We start from the raw sequence: 22,414 nt of genomic DNA on the forward strand, positions 1-22,414 counted from the left end.
GTACAGAACCTTGGTGCTGCCATATAGGAAAAAAACTGAGGATGACACTGTTTGAACGACTTATGCGAAAGCGTTTCTCATGATGAACGTTGATACGTACCAGAAGGGGCACTCGAGTCAAAGTACTTATGACCTTGCCAATAAACTGATGTTTCCTACAAAAAGATACAGCCAATAACATACAAGAAGTGCAAATCAAGAGTTTTATTTTTTCCACATTCATAATTAAAAAGTGAGTGAACACAGAACAGGAATTCAGAGAGACTAGACATATTTACAAGACAGTTCAGCTATTAGATTTTTTCCATCTTCAAAATCAAGTCATCACAGATTTTCGTTAGCTCATCATTTTCTTTAGTCTGTTAAGAACGGAAAAAGAAAAAAGTGAGTTTCTGGTATGGCTAAGCTTTGATACAGTAAGACGAGTCAAGTCATGTTTGCCAACACATGGAATAGAAAGTCCACTTATATGTTACTGAACTATGTAAATTTACTCTGAAGGACAGTCTACTTTTAGAAGGTTATAAGGTACCCTTAATAGGCTTGGCAAATGAGCCAGAATTTACTATATTGTCTCTACTTCTCCTACAGACTTTCCCCATAATCAGTCAGTCTTGGGAATCATGAATTATACTCAAAGTCCTCTTGTTACTTTATCTTAAATTTAAGATAACAGTGACAGTTTAGATTTCAGTCTTCGCAAGACAAACTATTTTGCAGGATGACACTTGGACACTTACTGACACGTGGAAAAAAAATCTAGTTTTTGTAACTCCTTATATGGTCAACCACTTTAATAAAAAGAGTTCTTAACATAAGATGTTGCTGCATTTATAACAGGAGCAAAACTAGTACTGTGTTAATTGGCTCTTCTCATCTCATTATGTCAAGATGTATTTATTCAGCTACACAAACCCCAGCCCTAAGCCTGAAAATGCAACAGACACGGGACTTTTCCTCAGAAATGCAGGAATTCCGAGTCTTCAATGCTGGTAAAAAATATAACCATACTGCATCATGCAGTATAAACCTAGTATCAAGCATTTCCAGCAATGTAATTTTTAAATCCTTAGAGTTTTTCCTTTAAAAAAGTCTAACATGGCCTGAAAAAAAACTGAAAGAGCTCAGACAATACAAAAGTCTGTATTAGTGCTAATGGCTTAAGCCATATGCTTAGGAACTAGCTAAATCAGTCAGCTATTCAAGATTCACTCCCAAATTCTGCCCTGTAAGATGTTTAAGTTTCACTACTCCACCAGCTCCAGCAGTTCAGATAACCTCCAGACACAGTAACCTGGACCAATTGCTTCTGTGACCCACCAGTGGTAACAAACCTTGCTTGCACAAATTCATACACATAGATGAGTTCTAGCATGCTAGAATTGTGCTCTAAGTTTCGATGGCTATTTTCCAGAGCCTGCCTGGACAGCAGCCAGCAAAAACAGCACAGCTAGTTAGCATGGTTATTTCTAGCACTGGTACAAGGCACTTAAACTAGCTCAAGAAGTAACTCAGACTCAATAGTGACACTTTTGACTAACCTTTTGTTCTAGGCTCCTCTCTAAGGACTGGATCCTCATTTGTTCTTTGCGAAGACTGGCTTGTAATGCTGCAGTCTCTGACTTGGCTCTGCTCCGTACCTGGGCAATTTCTTCATTTGCTCTGGAATTGAAGCAGGACAGCGTTTAAGCCCCCAGACAGCATAGTGTGATTTGATGTGAACAGTTCTGCCAAATTCTTGCACTTGGAAGGTTAATCCCCAAATTAAAAAGTGTTTTAAGTCACACTAAAGTTTTGGCACCAATGAACCAAGTTCTGCAGCAGTGCCAATTAGGCAAGCTACGTATTTCACTCCCAGTACTTGACTTCTGACACGGTACTTACTGATGCAGCTTTTCTTCAGCATGTGCCTTTAGTGCCTGATATCTCTGCTCTTCTTTCTTGATTCTGGCCAGGTAGTCCTCAGCACATTTTTTCAGAGCCTCTTCATTCTATCCCAGGGAGAAGTTTAGTTAGCTTTTTACATGCTAGGAGCTAAGCATTTGACACTGCAGATTCCTAGCCACATACCCACAAAGATAAGTTGGACAAGTTTCCCCACTTCCCATATAGGCTATTTGACTACAGTAAAGTGGCATTATTTGCTTGAGAGTAATAGGAACAGTGTGTCAAGACCCACACACTCATATGGAGGTGAAGAAGTTTTCAACCCTCATTTTGCACAAACTAAACTATCTTCTGCCCCACCCCCTAAACATACTATCTAACAGAAAGCTTCCAGTAAAGAGGAAAGGCTGCTGGGACCTTGCTAATTCTCTTATCAGTTTCTGTTCTTTCAACTTCATCTTAGCTTGCAATTGTCCCAAGAATAACTAGAAATTCAAGTACTTCCAGGAGTCCATGGAAAGATTCAGGCTTTGGACGCCGAGGCAAACAAATCCAACACTAAATAGCAGCACAGTTACCTCAGTTGCTAGCAACATTATCACACCTTGATTCTTTCACTAGCTACTATAGCAAGTTGGAGCTGTTTGAAAAAAGCGCTAAGACTCTCCACTAATTCCAGATCTTGAACTTAGCAACTCATTATGTCTCCAGATGATGCTTTAGCTCTGTGCTAAGGAGAAACCTTCTGCATTCACAGTGGAGAGCAGGAACGGACATAAGATGAAGAAAGATGTCTCATTTAAGTTTCTGCAACGCTAACATTGTAAATGGCAAGAGAGAACATGTCTGTTTCTCAAGCCTAGACTACCATGAACCTTTTAACAGGCTGGTTTTGAGCTGAAGTAGGGGACATTAAAGGATAACTTAAGGAAGACAAACATCTGAAGGCACATCCTCTTCATAAAAGCTGTTATCAGTTTCTATGCATTTCCTACACAAAGAAATTAGCTCAGTAGCTTCATTTCTCCTTCTCCAGAAATAGCTGTAGATGTTTTAGAACAAAGACCTGACTTTACCAGGGTTTGTTTTTAAGCTAAAGAATATCCAATAGCATGCGTTTCACCTTGTAATAGCACCCAGCGAGAATGTAGGGAACCAGGCTACGCCTATGCAAGGGTTGACACTTTGAATCATTCTCCAGGATTAGCAAAGTGATATCCTTATGCATACAGGAAGGAATGGCTCGTTCTTTTGCTTGAGAAAACTTTGGCTTCTAACAAAAAGATGATCGTATTTTAAATTAGAATTAAATGCCTAATAAATAGTTCATTTTTAATCTTTAAACAGACTACAACCTGGTACCTTGTTTTACAGGTAGTGCCTGTAGTAGCTAGTGACTGCTCTAGAAATTCATCATTTCTCCAACTCTTTCAGAAGGTAAGTCACCTTTACCTTGAAAGGTTATCATCTGCATTATAGCAACTTACTTTGCGATAACCTTCTAGCACTTCTTTCTGTTTTTCAAATCGTTTGAACAGTTCAGAGAAAGATTTCTCCATAGAGTTCAAATCTGAAATAACTTGTTGCTTCTCTTCCACCATCCTCTGCATTTCTTTCTTTGAAAGCTCCTTCTGCTTGTGAGCATCCTCTGAGAAAGAGATGATAACAGTGTTAGGCACTGCATTAGCGTAAAACAAAAGAAATTTATAATATGGACACACGAATTCTACACCTACAGTTTACTGTCCTCTTCAGTAAAAAAGGCTTTCCTAGTTTAGCCTCTCCTCCCAAAGGATGTCGTATCCTTACTTTTAGGGAAGAGGTTAATCTGCTGCATATTACCTCCTATTAATTCCAGAGGCCATTAAGGGCTGTGCTTATAAGGGGCTTGTCAAAATACATAGTTTTACTTTAAAGGCTTCTATTCTAGTTCTACTGCGATGTAGCCAAAATACTGCACTTGAGTTTACCGTAACAGAAGCCTCAGATGCGACAGAAACAAGGAATGTAAGACAATATTTACATGTTTTTCATTCCAAGCATACATAGGAGCTGGAATATCTGGAAGACTGAGATAACAAGCTAAATCGGCACAGCAAACCCTTTCAGGTCAAGTTTTTGCTAGTACACCTGAGCTATGTTTCCCCATAGGCTTACTGTTTAAAGAAGCAGGAAAAAAGTTGACATATTAATCAAGTCACCTTAACCAAACTTAAGCAAGACACAGATCTGGCAAATTCAGCTTGGAGAATGAATTTTTACAACATGACTCTCACTCAGTGTCTTCGTGACTTTAAAGTCACAAATCTGACTGAAGCAAAGGGCAGATCTACCCAGTCAGAACTTCTATTGACATCTAGTCACTGTTTATTACCTGACTCATTTAACACAAGCTGCAGACATTCACATGTGCCAATTCTAAAAAAACAACACCAACAGTCCACACTCAACTGGAGAGACAAAAAAGCTTAATGTGTCTGTGCCTAACCTAGGAAGTCATCATTACCTACCAAGTTATGTCAATATACACTATTACATCTGTTTAAAGATACAAAAACAGTTAACCTATGAGTCTTGCCTGCAGCCATACACACAACCCATAAGCAGATGAAACACTAAAGCCATTAAAAGTGAAAGTTAGTAGTCTACTACTACGACTTCAGTTAGTAGTCTTATGCTTAGCATGGGCCCCCCTCAAACTATTGTGTAAATATGAAACTTACCCATCATTTGTGTTATTGTACCCTCAAACTCAGCAACTATTTTTCTGAAATAAAACATGAAAGACAATGTTGAACGTAAGTTAGAAAAACCAGCCTGAAGAAATAAGTAGATACATAAATCAAGGCAGATGCTTACCCCATTTCCTTGTATTCCATATGAAGCTTGTCATACTTCTTTTTCCATTCTAAGGTCTCCAACTGCTTCTCTTGAACCTTTGGGGGCGGGGGGAGGAAGAGGGAGGGGAGAAAGCAAAACTGTCTTTCACAGGGAGCAATACACATTTTGAGTACCAAAATAGCCTGAAGGGTAACTTAGATATACTAAGTATTTACTATGGGGAAAATTTGAATTCTGACTGCTCAACAGAATTAAAGTGAAGTGTTTCATTACAAGTTTAGTTAGGTTAAATGAGATGACAGAGTATGATACTTAGGTGTCACAGAAGTAATTCCAACTGAATGTGACTGACATCTATTAAATGGCAAGACTGGAGCAATCTCAGCCTACCTCTGGACTAGTCTTACTCATCCTACATGAAGGTCACATTGCTCCTTGGCCAGTAATCTTCTGCCATGAAATATTCTCTCAAGAGTCACCCATTCTCTTTTATTTAAGAGGCAAGCAAAAGAAGCCATATGAATCTAATCTTAACAGAGAAAAGACAGCAAATACTGGAAGGCAGTTGCATTTAAGAGGAAATATGTTTATTCACTCATGGAAGTCACTGCTAAGTTTAACAAAATTTAAGGTACTCACTAAAGCATTCAGACATGCCACATAGCAATCAATACATCTTCAAGACATTTCCAAGATACACTATACTTTGGTATTAATAGGAAAGAAACATCTGGTCATAGAAAGCGTCAACAAGGCATGAGATTGGGTTATATCAATTACTTATGTTTATTAGAGATATATAGCTGAATCACCTTTTGTGTCAGAGTTGCATTCTTCTATATTTTAACTTCAGTGAACTTCCGAAAACAGAAGTTAATTTGTTCTCTCCATGATAAAGTCTTGTTTTTTATTTTATTTTTTTTTTAAATAAGCTATTTGTAATAAGGACAACCTATTCCTTATATAGAGATCTTTAGCAACTGAATCGCTTGATATACAACTAGTTATTCTGGTCAAGATCAAGCTGCAGTTTAAAGCCATTTTTATGCAATGCTCAACCCTCCCCCACCACAGTTCCAAATTTAACCACATTTAATCTTGAAGAATATCCATACCTATATCCCAACAACTGAATTTAAAACAGAACTCACAGTAACCGTATTAGACACTATAAGCAAGGTAGTATCTTTGCCTTAAACTCCTGGAAATTCAGTTTTGTCCTGGGGTTTTCTTTTAAAAACTATAATGCTGATAAGTCAACTTCACAGTATGGGAAGCCACTTAATAACAAAGGAGCTTAAACATAGATAAAACAGCCTAGAAGTTTAAATAAGAAGAGGAGAGCACCCCATTACTTCTTGTTTTCCCTCAAAGTTTCACAGCATACTGTAATTCAGGAACTACTGTGACTTTGGTAGTTTTGAGAGTCAACACACCTTAAGTGAATTGTAAAAAAGAAAGTATCAAAACATACGGAGAGAACCTGTCAAACTTTAAATTCCTTACGGAAATAAATACAGGAAGATTAATAATTGTGAAGTCGGAAACAAAATTTGACAAAAAGCAAGTGAAGACAGAAACAATTAGAAGTTTTCATTTGCTAGATCAACTGAAATAATTCAATAGACCCCCAAAAAGCAAGTTTTCATGAAATGTTTTATAGATATCCAGAAGGAAAACAGGGTTTCTCCCCCTCCCCCCACTCTCAAGTAGTTTCACAAAAAATTAAGGTCATCCTAAGTTCAGGTTGTCATCCTTTCAGATTAATACAGTACAATCAAGCTTTTTTTTTTTTAATTTTATTTAAGTGAGGCACAGCTAGAGTCATCCAGTCACACCTATCTTAATGCAGCTATGTTTACCTGTTTAAAATGGTTCTCTGAAATCAGAGCACTAACTTTAAGATGTTACAAGCTTTACTCCCTATTATGCAAATTGCTTTTTGCTTACTGCGCTAAGATCTGTTCCCTGCCACAGCTGCACTATTTCCTCTTTCATGCACTACAGAACACACAAAGTAAAAGTTTCCTCCCAAATAACAGACAGAAAACAGTTCTGCAAGACTGTCATTTCTAGAAGAGTGAGCACCTTTGTACTCAAAAGGAAAAGAACTGTAAAGCAGCAAATGGCCATAGGCGCTGGTAATCTTCATAAAGGGCATTTGGTATCCTTAGTCTCGCCGACTGCAGCGTGGTTGGTCAGATATTTTGAATGCTGCCTCAGAAGTTAGTTTTGCAATGACCACAGAGAGTGACACAATTAATTTTAGGGAGATTTAGGCATAAGTACTCCTTTTACACAAATTACTATTGGTAAGTTTACATAATCCAAAAGCCATAATGAAAGTAGTTAGATTTTTGGAATGATGGGACATACCACTCTTGCATCAAAAAGTGAGGGTCAGAAAGCAATTTCCATACCAATAGAGTTGAAGACTCTTGACATACCACTGGTTCCTTCCTTCCTCTTCCACTTAACGTTACTCTCCACCACTGTTCCAAGCTATTTTCTTAGTTTAGCAGCTGGACATATCGTGCTCTCCCCTTTGCCTTGTGCCTCCCAATTCCACACAGAAAAAAGACAACACATCCCTTCACTGAATTATCATCACAGCTTTAGCTTGTTTTAAGGATATAGTTATAATCAAGGCCCTTGTTCCTGTAGGCAAGAACAGGTAGTTCTTGCATAGTTTAATAAAAGTCTTTAGATCTCTGATATCAAGCCTCCATGCATTACACCTCTTGATAGTAGATCCTTGTTTAATACTGGTCAGTACTAGGCAGAAGCTGACTACTAAAAGTGAAGTTTGCTATATTTCCTTATATATCAGCCCTAAAGAGTTCTACAGCTCTTACTTCTATCAAGTTCATAGTAAACTTTTCAGGAAGAGATGCTTATTCCAAGTCTGATGAAAAGGACTATCAGGTGTAGAGAAGTGTACCACATAAAAATCCCCTTTGTGTGGTTTAAGGCTAAAGTTTTGCTTGGGAGGGATCACCATACCTCTTTTTTAACCAGTTCGACAGCTGCATCCATATCTTTTTGACTGTATTTTAGCACATCTATAATAGCATCCACTGCAGCGTTTGTGGAAGCAGTAAAAGGCAGTGGTGAAACACCACTGGTCAGAGAGTCTGGAATTAGGGGACCTCTATCCTGTGAGGAAAGAAAAAAAAAAAATCAGAGTTTTAGCTAATTCAACATATTTAACTTAAGAAACCTCCAAATTGCCTCCATAACTGTTACCATAACCCTCCAAACTGCCTCCATAACTGTTACCATAACAGTTGCTATCTTATAATTTTGTAGAATTATGCAATTATTTGAGGTGTTAAATTGCCATCTACCAGTTATGACGGGCAGAAACAGCAGACGACATCACACTATGTCCGTCAGTAAACCAGGCACCAGTTTGGGAAACTGCTGTGTAGATCTCTATTCAAAAAACAATGCTCACATTACAAACCTTAGGCTGTACAGCATCAAGTTTAACTGAAGTGCTTTTCATCTCAGCAGTGCGATTAAAATAAGAGTTTATCTTATTTTTGTGGCTTCAGCTGCATGAGAGATTGCTCAAATACAGCGTTCTTCAGAACGGTTTAAATTCTCTTAAAGAATGTGCAACGCTACTAGTTTGCGCAAAAAAGATAATACCCAAGGACATGAAGCCCATCAAAAAGTTTAACTTTGATATCACTGGGTATCCAACCTCATTTCTAAGATGACAGTTTAAATAAGCACTTCAAATATTCCGTTATCCAAAGCATTAAGTATTCTGTTATCCATAGAAGCTTTGCATGATAAATCTTGAATGCAGAACACTACCTGACCCCTTCCCGCAAAATATCAACAAGAAATTTGATCTCATTTCAGGTATCCTTACAGAAGTTGTAAATGTTCCCAGAAGATCTAGTCCTTTCGGTTTTTCTTCGTTTTGAAGACTCACTGCAGGCTTTTCAGCTTCCTCAAGCAATCTGCTTAAATCAGCAACAGGACTAAAAATGAACAGATGCTAGCAATTGTGTTCAAGTGCTGCCTTTCTTTGTAAGGCTATGTACTACAGTTTAGATTAAATCAATACCTACCCACACTGAAGGGGAGCAGTCATGATATTCGTATTTGTTTCAATAGTACCAGAAATGGGTTTTCTGGGACTGTCTCTCAACAGAGGGTCAAACTTCAAATACAGCGACTGTTTCCTCAAAGCAGACTCTTTGAACTGAGGGGAAAGAGGTGTAACTAGCAGATTTACTGCTTTATAGCGTAACACTAACACACACAATCCTCTGGAGGAAGGGTGAGCCTATTCTTCTGTGGCCAGAGTATTGTTCTCAGGAGAAAAATTACGTAACAGACCTTGGTGCCCACAGGCTTAAGTCCTTATGTAACATCAAGTGAACTCAAAGTCCTTCGCTCACAGAGAAACAAAACGAATTTTTCAAAGCCAGCAGACCTATCTGACAGGGAAAGATGGTATGTAAACTGAGGGAGTAGTATGTGTCGGCCTCTGCCTTTGCTAACATAAATACAAACACAGTGGGATTAAAAAAAAAAACACTATTTCAATTCACTGTATATTCATAGTCACTCCTACTCTGGTCCAAAGGAAGGGGAAGAATAATTAAGCTGTATTAATTGAAACATGACATTCTGATAGACTTCCTGAAGAACTCTTAAAAAAAAAAAAATATTGCTTCAAAACAGTGATCCTGCACTTCCAAAGCATTATGTTCTCAGAGCTTTGGCAATCAGATGTAAAACATCACCCATCTCAATTTCACTACTGACAACAGAAATAGCACCTCTGCAAACTAAAAGCACAGGATCTCTGATGCTTAGCAGAACTGCTTGTAACTACATTCTCCCCCAGCCTTATAGAGACGTTTCTTTGAAACGGAATGTATACTTCTATGGTTAAATTCAAAGCCAAGTCATTTCACAAAAGTATCTAAGGCTTGACAGTTTCCTTTCTCTTCCTTTCCCCTTAGGCAGGAAGGGGAACAAAACATTTCAGTATCATACTTACCGATGAAGTTCCAAACTGTTCCAGATAGTCTATTTCTATGCCCATTCCTAGAACTGGAAAAGAATGATACAAAAGATGTGCAATATTGCCATATTATTTCACGGTGAAGCATCTACAGATAGAAACAGATACGTACAGGTAAAAAAGCAAATAAATCCCTCCTCCCATCTCATCAGCTTTAGTTTTCCACTTGCCAAGAGTCTTACACTTCAAAATGAAATTTAAAAAGGCAACGTTTTCTAAGGCAAATAAACTTGCAGCCTCCATTTATCCCCAAATGCATATTAAACTCATAGAATTCAACACACATTTGAAGAAATTCTGTTGTGCTATGGTCAAAGTGGCAAGCTCACTCTGATATTCTTCTACTTTACACAGTGCCCCATAAAAGGTTAAAATTGCCAAGTCTGACCATTAAAATCAGTATACAGCTCATAACTGCGATCACAGTTATCACAGCCATTTCTCAAGACATCACTGCCACTCCAGTGGTCAAGAAATTTGCTCATCCTTCCCCATAATGCTCTTACAAGCAATAACCCTTCCAGGTGAACAGAAGTCTTTGCTATGCAGTAAGTTTAAGACATCTGTGCAAGTGCAGAAAGATCACCCATCTGTTGCTTGCTGCAACAAGCAATCAGCATTTAAGCAGTGCTGAAGGCCTACAGTAAGCTATAAGACTCAAATGCAGGCAGTTAAACGGCTCTAACGTTCTCAGTTTAGAGAGCACTTAACATCAGAAGTGACTTTGAGGGCAGAGCATATATTTTCAGCACAGCAGCAGTCACTGAAGGTCCAAAGACACCATTTCTATTCCAGAATAAAGTTCATCTCTTAGGCAGCAGATTGCTAGCAGTCAGCTATTGAACTTAGTAGAATCCAGAGGAGGTTAGACACAATCTTCAATACATTTCCCACCTCTGCTACATTTTGTGAATTCTACAACCTCTTTAGGACAACAAAAGGAAATAAGAAGTAGTTTCAATTGCCAGTACTGAAGTAAGAGTAAATAAATATGGAGCAGTTATTTTAATAACGTCTTTCCAAGCCTATCCTAAAACTGCTCTTACCTTCTGCTGATGGTCTGAATTGCTCTTCAGGTTCAGTGCTAGCTGTCGGGTCATCTGTTATTGTCTCAGTTCTGTTGGAACTAAGTTTAATTTCTCCTGCAGGCATTGAGCTTTTTCCACTGTCAGTAGAAACTAGGTTATCTTGAGAGGGGACATTACCTGGAGACAACTTAGACGGACTCATTTTCTTCTCCTGTAGAAAAAAGCAATCCTTTTTATTGTTAATATAAAACATTTTACTTGCAATATGAAAATAATATATTCAGGATCATAGTAATGACCAAATTGGTTTGTCAAACTAGCTGGGCAGCCAACATAATTAAATCTCAAAAGTTCACAGCACAAACTACACAGTACCAAGATGTTAAGTATGGCTCACATTAGACAGGAGTAGCTCTTTAGAGTCTACACCCTTAGGTTTGTCCTTATATGCTACCGCTGATCAAAAGAGATACTATGCATCAAGCTATCAGTTTTGCTGCCTCTGATGTTACCTTCAAAAGAACTCTGTGCACAGTTGATATTCACTCTAAAAGTAGTGAAGATCCTTAAAAACTAGTTCTTACATGAAATATCAAACAAGGGATATAGCGGTGAAGTCAAGAATAGTTTTGTTCTGTTAAACTGGCCAAGAACCAGATCTCTTTTCTATACCTTACCATGGCTAGTTGTCCTAGAAGTTCAGCTTCTGTTTGACCTCCTAGCTTGTCTTCTTGAATTCCTGGCTTGTCTTCTGCCACACTCTGTTTACCAATTTCCCTATAGAAAAAAAAGATATTGCCAAAATCCAAGTCACCTAGACAATTCTTAACTGTTTACCAGATATACTGAAACACTGAACAAAATAAGTTTGAGCGCTTCTTCTGACGCAGTGCAGAAAGTTTCTAGAAGAGCGAAGATGTAAATTCACTGTTTTGCCTGATGGCACTTAAGTGACAGAAAGCTCTCCCTTCATCAACAGCAGTGCTATCCGGGAAGCAGAGAAAGTCACAGCGGTACCACAGAGGCATTTCACATTTTACTTAATACCCCTGACGTATTTCCACCTGTAAAGCCCAAATCACTTTAAGATGAGCTTTTTGTTTAAAAAAAGAACTAGGATTTACAAGGCAACCTGCTATTCTTTCTGCCAAAAGAACATGGCATGACTATTGGCATAAAGCTTCATTAGAAGTCCAATATTTCATTTACTGCTGACAGAATAAATATTATTTAACAAGTTACAAGTACGTCATGGTACAGAAGGAGCAAGAAAGCAGACACTTATTTCTGCCAAACGTACATCTCCTTAAAGTCTATTTCAGGCAAGCACCTGCCTATAGTAACGCAAAAAGCTGCTAACATTTAATAGTTACACTTTATAGGAAATAAAACACACCATCTCCCCTTCTCAAGTGAAGGGAAGAACTCATTCAATCCAGTGCCACAAAAACGCAACATTTAAGGGAAGCCGCAACATTTAAGGGAAGCCGTTTAAGTGGAGATAGCATTCAGAGTCCAAGACAAAGAAGAAACTACGAGTTCAGCCACTACTCTAACTTGCTTCAATCAGTCCTTAGTTCTACACTGTAAACATGGAACAGAACTGCATAGTCCTTCACACCGCATAAAGCACAATTACGCCTATTAACTCTCCACAGTCACAACTTAATACACAGTTCACCTGAAAGATAGCAGCAGCTACCTATCCTCCACATTTTACTTTAACTTTGGAAGAGGGAGGATAAAGAAACATTTGACCAAGGTATTAATGCTCTTCCCACACAAGCTTGTTCTCTTCCCTTCCTCACGGCTTAATAATGACTTTTGCCCAAACCTAGCTATCTCCAGATGTCTCCCCAAGGAGATCTTTGCTGTCACAACCCATTATGCTAAAAATTACAGTGCATGTCAGAATTTCACCCGTCTCTGAGGGAGAAACTCAAGGAGTTAGAGTCCATTTGTTCTAAGAAATAAGTCATCTCCTTTCTCACAGGAGAGTTCAAGGTGCTTCTACATTCAGTTATGCAGATTTACTTACAGACTTCCAAGATCTCTTTCCTCAAGAATCTCACAAGCACTTGGTGTGTTATCCTGCTCCACTGGAAGAGACTCCCTCCTTGACAAGGTACCATCCTGCTCCTTTTGCAGATGAGCTTTTTGAATGCTAGGTTTAGGGCACTTTGGTGAGCTGGAAATTTTAGAGCCTCCTCCAAACGGATTAAAGTTTGGATCATCAAGTTTGTCCCAGTCAAACTTATAAGATGCTTTGGGAACAGGAATTTCTTCTTCCACATTACTCACACTTTTCACTTCAGTATTCTCCGTTTTTGTTTTGGCACCAGGAGTTTTTTTGGAAGATGGCTTAATACCAGGTCTTTTACCTAGTCTCTTAGGAGGTGGTTTTCTAGTAGTGGTGTTATCAAAGTCAAATTCCAGTTTTACTGGTCCAGCCTTGGTGATACCAGGCTTTTCTGCAGGTTCCTCCTTGGAGATACCAGGTTCCTCTGCAGGCTTTGACTCTTCTGTAGAGCTTTTTTCTGCTACTGAAACATTCCGAAGCTTTGGTTCCCCAGTTTTAGAAGAACCAGTAGCACCAGAACTACTAGCATCTAAGTTGCCAGATAATCGTACAGAATGTGTAGGCACTTCTGTTGATCCTACAGAGTTATCTGTTTGGCTTACTGCATTGGAAGCAGATTTCACATCCTGCACAGAGTCACTGATTGCTTCCTTAGGAGTCAGTTTGTGTTTGCTAGACTCCAATTCTGTCGAAACAGATTCTTTTCCAGGGAAAAGTATGTTTTCCTCCGCGCTGGAGTTCTCTGTACTTGCTGTAGTTGAAGGAGAAGGAGCCGTATCATCCAGCGGAAGAGAATTACTACTTTTTCCAGAAACTCCCTCAGGGCTGCTAGATACAGGAGACTTTTGTAGATTTCCAGGAGAATTCTGCAGCTGCATTGAACTCTGAAAGGGATTGATGTCATTTAAGTTATCAAAGTCAATGTTGTAAGAACCTCGGCTCTTCACTGGCATCTCATCATCTGGGTAAGAAGCAGTGCTGACCTTCTCTGGCATTTGTGTATTTGACTCTCTACTTGCTTCAGCTTCAGGTTTTTGAAGACTTTCGCTGCATTGAAAGAGTCGGATCACACATGATTAACTACTTTTCAGATATCATTTCAAATCATGTTTAAAAAGATGATTTGCCAAAGTAGCTTTGTACGCTCTAGAACAGTTCAAATTTTTGATGTAGTAAGGGAGCTGACAGCAAAAGAATAGCATAACAAAGAATCAGTTGCCATCTAAACAGCCTGCGATTATGAGATGGTGTACACGAACCACAGGAAAAAGAATCAGTCCTTAAAGGCACTCAGTATTCCTAAGCTATCCATTGACCCACAGCTAAGTTCTCTTATTCCAGTCACCACTGTGACAGCTCTCCTTACCACAGTGACATGAAAATGGACATTTCCATTTCACTGAATAGTTTGAAATATATAATCCTTGGAGTTATCAAAAACAATCAGCTTAAACACAGACACAACTAGTAGCACATCCTCGTGGTGATTTGTCTATGAGTCATGACTAATAGGACTACCATCATGACTCACTTCTCCCATTTCATCCATTACTTTGTCTGTTCATCCTGGCTGATTTTGTTTGCCTGAAAAGCGAGTGCCAGCACTTCATCCATGAGGTCCTCCACGTCAGAACAGAATCTGGACTTAGATATTCTCGGCTCTATACAACAAAGCTGAAGAGCAAAGCAGCATATGCGAAAATAAACGACTTCCCTCTAATAAGAGAGGGAAGTAAGATTCTAACAGAAAAAAATAGGTTAAAGAAACTTGGTATACTCACTATTGCTGGGTATTCTACAAGTTATTGCTCCCCATGTTATTTCCCCAAGCTTGACTTCTCTGAGGCTCATCCTCAGACTACAAAGAGTTAAGCCATTACTTCCTGAAACAGGATTTCCTCCCATTGTTTTGTTCCTGTGCAAAGTAATTATTTGTGTGCCATTCATATCTGCTATAGAGCAGAACATGATTAAAAGCTGCTCAATAAAAATACTACTTTGATAAACCTGAAAGCAAAAGCTGGAGATAAAGGTCAGAAAGTTCTCACCGGGTTTGAGTGCCTCTTCCCTGCAACAGTTCAGCCCTAGACTTGTCTAACTAGTCAGGCCCCTCCCATTTTCTTTCAGTGTTTAACCTAATAAATGCCAGTTGAGAGCAAGCTGTATGCTTGAAACTTAGAGGGCATGTTTTTTAACTACTTCTCTCTAAAAGTAATTCAGCAACATGCAATTCTTTATTTTAAAATACAGATCTGCTTGTAGAAAGAGGAAAAGCAGAAAGGATATGCACAAGCAATGACCTGACACACAATTATGCCCCTAAAAACAATCAGGGGCCAGCCCTTAACTCACTTGAGCCGTATATGTATTAGATCTGCATTTATTCATGCAAACAAGTTTAAGCCATAGATGCAATTAAGCAAGTAGTTTAAAAAATCGTGGTGACTTGCTCAGAAGTAATTTTCTAAACTAGAATATACGTGCAAGTTAATAACTGTTGAAGTGAATCCAACCATTTAAGGGGTACCGAGATGTTAAATGAGAACTTGTCATCCACTATTTCCATCTTTCTCCCTTCTCCCCTTCCTAAATGCAACAATAGGTGCAGGTTGCATTTAAACAGGTAAACAGGTAGTTTAAAACAGAAGGACACACTTGTCCACAGAAGAGGAAGCTAAGCTCCAAGACTTCTTACCACTAGGCATCATAGACATCAGATGCTTACTTAAGTTTAAAATAAGGCTGAGAAATTCAGTAAGAAAAATATCCACCGTGAACTATGAAATAACATAATAGCATTGTATCATTGCTACACTATTGTAAACTGCATCTCTAGTGAAGAGGAGGCTGCAAAGCCTAAATTAACACTGCAGACTTTGTGCCCTTCTCTAGGCAGCTGCCATTGGCCACACTGGGACACAGGCTCCTAGAGATGCACGAGCGAGTTCTGATTTGGGATTGATGTCATTCACTTCAAGGTGCCTTTTTTTTTTTCTTCAAAATCTAAACACTCACTGACTCAGGGCGTTAATTCAAGCTAACCCTTCTGAAGACACATCCTAAGGAGAAAATTTAAAGAGATAATGAAGAAAATGTGAAGACTTGTCAGATTAGCTACAGATAGTCATAGAGTCTCGCATAAAAAAAACTAACCGTAGGAAACAGTTTTGTATTCTGTGCCTAATGTACTTCTTTTGTTTTAGATTTTATTTGTATCATAGTAGTCTTCTCTGCCAGTTGTTGCACAGATCGAAACAGAGCTCAGTAATCACTATCGCAACCAAGATAACTGTCATTACTTCTCAGAAAGCTTTAGCTTTGAAAAGAGTTTGTGCATCAAGTTCAGCACTAATACTGATCCACTTATGCAGTCTACGCCTGTTAGAAAAATTACATTTTAAACAACCAAGTTTAAAGCGAGGGAGAATTATATTGAGTATGTCCTGTATTGTTAAGACTACTAGCAGTGACATTACTTACTCAATATTGTTGCATGCAGATAAAAGATCATCCTCTGGGGCTTCCCTGAAATCATCAAGCGTAAAAGTAGCCTCAAGTTTGTCTGTCATGGTAGGACTTAAGATTTTTCGAGTCTGAGGATCTCTTAGAGGAGTTTGAAAAGTTACCTTGGGGGTGGGGGGAGGAGGAGGAGGAAAAAAGGAAGAACATGAACAAAGCAGTATTTTCAAGCTTCAAATAGCAAACATATTCAGTTCAGTGTCTGAGATCATGGAAAGGAAGAAAGCAGCATATAATCAACACAAAAGTAGATTTACCTTCATAGTTTTTGCCACACTTCTTGGTGGCAAGTTTTCTTTCTGTGATAAACGCAGAATGGATGGTCTCCCTGTAGGTTCCGGTGGTGTGAAGCAAAAGTCACAGTCTTCCGCTGTTAAATCATCATTGACGTTTTCGCCATTTTCTCCATTTTCTGCATTTAAAATCTGCAGACTCATTCTAGAATATCAACACATGTACAACAACACACCAGAAATGAGAGGGCGTGGCTGTCCAGATGCACTTTCAGATAGTCAAAGAAGCTGGAAGCCTGGCACTTACTAGCAGAGAAATATCAACAGCTGCAAAAGGAGTTTTAAAAGTATTAAAAATCCTCATGAAAAGTTAACTCAGACCACCCTGCAGGTATCTAAACACAGCATTTCCACAGACACTCTTCTTCCGATGAGTCTAAAAAGTTAACTGCTGATACCACACTTTCCACAGCTAACATACAAGCCTACTAAGCTGCCAATCCTTTACATGGAGCTGCATCATTTACAACTTTCTTCGTTCTCAAATCCTTAAGGCCAGTAGGGCCACTGAGGCGCAGTCACGTCTCTTATGATAGGGCATTTAACTAAGCAAAACTACAGCCTTTGCAAGCAGCAAACCATCATCATTTCTCTATTTTATTCATATGGCCTCATTACCACAATATACACCTGTAAATAGTAAAACAAGTGCTAGTTTAGTTAAGGTGTGCTTAGGAGCAGAGTTCTGAATAAAGTTATATAGAAAATAAAGTTATAAAGTTATGAATAAAGTTATTCAATTTTTCCCTGCACTGTCTGAACACATGTGCATTTTGAAAAGGCACAGAGCACTTAAGAATCCCTTGTCTTATAAGCATTATTGGTATGAAAACCCTGAAAAAAAGAAAACTTGTAATAAAGATATATATTTCTTAAACATTGCTTTTTACATTAAGCATACCTAAAGGTTTAGAAGACCATATAGGATGATCTAATTTTACTAGCATTTCAAGTGTGAAGAACTTAAACTAAAGCTTGCAGGACATCTAAGATTAAGGAAGAAAATAAGCTAGAGAGAAAGAACACATTTAAGTATCCCATGCAAGCTAGTATCTTATAGTACTTCAACTCAGTCCTCCTTTTATTCCCATTAGAGCCTCCTCTGGTGGCTTTTTTATAAACAGATTTAAAATCAGTAGTAGCCTCACCAAGCATTGTGGGGTTTTTTCGAACAGAAAGACAAAAGGCAGAAAAACCCAGAGGATGGAAAGCATACAGCAAGAATTAGGCATAGCCACTGCCCACCAAGGATGATTCCTTGATGGGTGCATAGCTACCCGTCAAACCACCAGCAAAGCTGCTTCTTCCATAAGAATGAACCCATTGGAAAAACGCACACAAGGACCTATGAAAGATAATCAGGATTGTCAACTGGAGAAGATGCTGGCTTTCTGGAATAGATCACCATTCCAAAAGACCAAAAGCTTTCTTTGAAATAAAACACCTAACAATTAGTTTTTCCATCCTTCATCCAAGAGCAGTCAAGTAAATCATCTGAAGATGACAAAATCATTCAGAAAGGTAACAAGAACATTCACCCTGAAAGTTTTACATCGTGTTTTCAAATCTACTGTCCCCGTGTGTTTAAATTTGTGAATTTAAGTCTCTGCATACATTCTCCCACTCTTATATTAATCATTACACAGATATTTGCTTTACTATCCACTGAACTCAGCTGCTTTGTCTGCAAGACAGACAACAGTAGAGCAGAGTTTTACACTATCAGCAATGGAATACAAACAATAGCTAAAGAAGCAACAGCAAGAAGCAGGTTATGCCTGTATTTGTTATTTCTCTGAGTCATATTTGAGCCAAAGTTGCTTTAGAGCTAAAAAATTACATTAAGAATTTATAAAACTTTAAGCGCAATCAGCTTCACTGCTTCCCTTTATTCCTCCAAGCTGAAATTGAGACAACTGATCAACACCTGACTAAAGAAAAACTAGATGTTTACCGTAGCTAGTTAGTTTAAAAACAAAGCCTAAGATGAGATAAAATTGAGTACCTTCCAACACAAACTCAAATGAGCATCCCCTGCTCATGGGAGACTTTAGGTTTATTGCATTGAGCTCTTTATGCACCGTTGCTAGGCCAAATTAAATACCTAGTATACTGACATGATGCACATATACCACATTTACCCACAATCTTAGATATTAGAAGCAAACTCCATTTTCTGGGATTCAGCTGTTAAAATATGTAATTATTGACTTAAAATATGTGCAACTAGAAGTTGATCTAGATTTTATTATCACAGTCTCGCTGGCTAGTAGCTGTGGGAAATAAGGTAAAAGGGAAAGGAAGGCTTTAAACAAAACAAAACAAAGAAATCTTAGTTTTTTTAAAGTGATGAGTGTCCAATGCACACAAGCCCATGTTGTAAAAAAAAAAAAAAAAAAAACAGCAAGTTTTCCCACTATGGCCATTTAAAGATCCCCAAATGAAATCACTTCACATCTTAAAAGAACATCAGGGCACAATACCTAAAATACAGTTGGATCCTCAAAGGCCTAAAAAAGGCACTGAACATGCAGGGCAAAGAGATGGAATTTTTGTGCTTAATTATCTTCTGAGATCCTCTCGCAGTTGAGCTGCAGAGCACTGGCCAATAGAGTAATTTAAAAATCAGTAATGTGCATGCCTAGCATTTCAAGTCAAAAATGCACGCGTTATTACAATTTGTAAATACTTAAATGAATGGAGAAACGTGCCCTGAAACTTTCCAGGCAAACTGACAGAGCTGACGGCTGTACTTTCTAGTGCAAACCTATCACTCCAAAGTTAAGCAAACAGTCCGAAATGGCGAGGTGCACCTGACCGCAGAAGTCACCCGACTGAGAAGCGTCGCCCTCAGCAGACAGACAGCTTGAGGGAGGGGAAGGAGCCCCGCTGTTAGCTAGCGGCAAGCTCGGGTGGGCGGCCCCCTCCCCACCCCACCCTCCGTGGCGGGGGGGTGTCTCGGTAGCACCAAACACCGCCCCCGCCCGGCGCTGCCAGGACTATGGAGCTACCCCCAGCCCCATACAGCCCCCAAGCTTATGCGGATGCCCCCCGAGACTCCTCGTCAAGACCCTCCCTCAAGCTCGCGGAGGCGGCCCCCCCCTCCAGACCCATCCCCCCCGACCCCGCGGAGGCGGCGGCCCCCCCCCTCCCCTCACCCCCACGCCGCCCCCCCCGACCCCGCGGAGGCGGCGGCCCCCCCCTCCCCTCACCCCCACGCCGCCCCCCCCCGACCCCGCGGAGGCCCCCCCTCCCCTCAGCCCTACACCGCCCCCTCCCGACCCGCAGAGGCGGCGCCCCCCCCTCCCCTCACCCCTACGCCACCCCTCCCGACCCGCAGAGGCGGCGCCCCCCCCCTCCCCTCACCCCTACGCCACCCCTCCCGACCCCGCGGCGGCGGCCCCCCCTCCCCTCACCCCCACGCCGCCCCTCCCGACCCCGCGGAGGCGGCGGCCCCCCCTCCCCTCAGCCCTACACCGCCCCCTCCCGAAACGTAGAGGCGGCGCCCCCCCCTCCCCTCACCCCTACGCCACCCCTCCCGACCCCGCGGAGGCGGCGGCCCCCCCCTCCCCTCAGCCCTACGCCGCACCCTCCCGACCCCGCGGAGGCGGCGCCCCCCCCTCCCCTCACCCCTACGCCACCCCTCCCGACCCCGCGGAGGCGGCGGCCCCCCCCTCCCCTCAGTCCCACACCGCCCTCCCCGACCCCGCGGAGGCGGCGGCCCCCCCTCCCCTCAGCCTCACGCCACCCCCCCCCTCAGCCCCACTCTGCCCCCTCCCCGACCTCGCGGAGGCCCCCAACAAGACTCCCCTCCCCCACAGCCTCCCGAGGCTCAGGGAGGCGCCTCCGAGACGGCGGGAACCCCCGTAAACCTCCCGCTCCCAAATCAGCGGGGCGGCCCGCAGCTCCCCAAGCCCCCCTCGACCGCCAGGGTGCCCCAGCCCGCAGTACCTGCCGCCGTGCGCTCGGCCAAGGCGCTGCGCGGGCTCCAGGTCCCCACTACCGCAGCCACCGCCGGCCAGCACCGCCTCAGCTGCCGCCACAGGATTTCAAAATTCAACGGCCGCCCCAGCCCGCCAATGAGGAAGCGGCATTCGGAAAGGTTTCGCCAATCGGCAAAGAGCGCTGAAAGGAGGCGGGACCAGCCGCTATTCCCTCGCCAATGAGCCCCCGCGGAAGGGTGTTTTCGCGGAGGGTGATGGTACTGCGTGGGGCATGCCGGGAAATGTAGTTCGGGGGCGCCATCACGGCGGCCCGCCGGGGTGAATAACGGCCGAATTCCTTGTTACTGAACAGCTCGTTGCTATGCAGGAAAGAACTGCGTAAAGCGTTTGCGGTTTTACTGGTAGTCTAGATCAGACTGCTGAGAACTTATGTACGTAAAGCTTCTTTTTAGGACGGAGAGTTGCGTCTGTAAATCCCAAGGTAAGTAATCCAGTCCTAGGGGGGACATTTAGAAAACTAAACTGACAGGGCAGGAGGGATTTGGGCGCTGAAAGGAGCGAAGAAAGAAGGCCGGGGCGAAAAACGCTAAAGGCCCATATGGATTTTTATGCATCCCAGCGCACATCCTGGGCATAGGCCCAGCTGTGGCCCTGCTTCGTGCTGGGAGAAAGCCAGGTGGCACGCGCCCTGATTTCCACACAAAGGAAAACAGGGCAACAGCTCGGGAGGGGAACTCCAGCATCCCCCTCCCTAGATGCCTACTGTGAAGAAATCTGGGGTTTGAGGCTGTGGACCAGACTTTGTACACAGTGGTCAATCTAGGTAGAACTGGAGCGTCCCAAGACTCAGTCCTGCAGTGAGTTTGGCATCAAGAGGAGTCCTGCATAAACTATCGTTGATACCACGAGGACTCTGTAGGGAGAGTGAATCCTGCCTATAGAGATTAATGTGGATCAGGTTAGAAACTGGGAAACTTTTAGAAGATTAAGGTCCATGTTTAAATGGTGGTTCTTTCAGAGATCCATATCGATAAATCACATGAACTATGAACTTCCGCTGCCCTCAGCACTTTGGCACGGCTGTCCCATGTAGCTGTTAAGAGCATTTTGCCTGTTTTCCCCCTCCCAAGAGAAAACCATCTGTCTCCTGTAGCCCCAAATCTACCCACAGCATTGCCGTTTTTCTACATCATCTTGTGAATAAAACCACAGAAGGAAAATTTGCTGCCTCACAATGTTTTATTATGATTTTTATTATTAAATGTCACGATCCATTCCAAAAATTAACACACTCAACATCAATTAAATTAGAGTTGAGTCATTAGGCAGTAACAATGAAATGGTTGTTGAAACCAATAAAGCTGGTAACAACAAAGTGTTTTGTAGTGAAATGCAACACACGCGATCCAAGTTCAATTTTATTGACGCAACAATCACTAAACCACCATGAATTCTGATCTCCATCAACAACACCCTCTGCCAGCCTCAGATTTCACGCTGCAGAGGCGGCATTTCCTAAGTTTCCTGTGACTAGTAGATTATAACGTTGCATGATGTTTCCTCTGCTCTCCTTCCTCAATTACGCAGTTTCCTCTTTTCTCTAAAATAGAAAAATATTAAGTTCATGGTTATTTATTACAGTGTGGAGGAGCAGTTGGTTGTTGTTTTCCAAGCGAAACAGTGATGCTTGCAGTTAATAGTTATTATTTGTATCTCAGTGGTAACCAGAGACTGCGGTCTGGCCTCTCCCTCTCCTGTGTTTGGAAGCTCAC

The 22,414-nt window shown here is 41.3% G+C and overlaps 1 protein-coding gene across 12 annotated transcripts; it reads right to left on the reverse strand.

Moving 5' to 3' along the window:
- Positions 1-189: 189 nt before the first annotated feature.
- TACC3 (transforming acidic coiled-coil containing protein 3) lies at positions 190-20,835 on the reverse strand. 12 transcript variants are annotated; one of them, XM_068943585.1, is made up of 16 exons: positions 20,650-20,835; positions 16,663-16,843; positions 16,367-16,512; positions 12,845-13,933; positions 11,484-11,583; positions 10,825-11,017; positions 9,755-9,807; positions 8,814-8,947; positions 8,612-8,702; positions 7,732-7,884; positions 4,747-4,823; positions 4,611-4,654; positions 3,375-3,535; positions 1,885-1,991; positions 1,542-1,662; positions 190-359 (listed from the first exon to the last, which is right to left on the reverse strand). In XM_068943585.1, exons 2-16 carry the CDS (start codon positions 16,840-16,842, stop codon positions 294-296), a joined length of 2,715 nt encoding a protein of 904 aa, XP_068799686.1. In that variant the 5' UTR covers position 16,843; positions 20,650-20,835; the 3' UTR covers positions 190-293. The 12 variants fall into 12 exon arrangements, with proteins under 12 accessions (XP_068799686.1, XP_068799682.1, XP_068799685.1 ...); XM_068943581.1 differs by having other exon boundaries at positions 8,612-8,723; positions 20,650-20,822; XM_068943584.1 differs by having other exon boundaries at positions 8,612-8,705; positions 20,650-20,786.
- Between the last annotated feature and the right edge of the window lie 1,579 nt (positions 20,836-22,414).

Source organism: Struthio camelus, chromosome 4 (assembly GCF_040807025.1).
Source record: "Struthio camelus isolate bStrCam1 chromosome 4, bStrCam1.hap1, whole genome shotgun sequence".
In the NCBI taxonomy this organism is placed as follows: Eukaryota; Metazoa; Chordata; class Aves; order Struthioniformes; family Struthionidae; genus Struthio; species Struthio camelus.

Bases quoted from the DNA above. Each gene is read 5' to 3' on its own strand.
- TACC3 (XM_068943581.1), bottom strand. From the start codon at position 16,842: ATGAGTCTGCAGATTTTAAATGCAGAAAATGGAGAAAATGGCGAAAAC. The intron at 16,513-16,662 runs GTAAATCTACTT...CCCACCCCCAAG, and splicing joins GTGTGGCAAAAACTATGAAG to GTAACTTTTCAAACTCCTCT. The intron at 1,992-3,374 runs GTAAGTTGCTAT...TCCCTGGGATAG, and splicing joins TGCTAGAAGGTTATCGCAAA to AATGAAGAGGCTCTGAAAAA.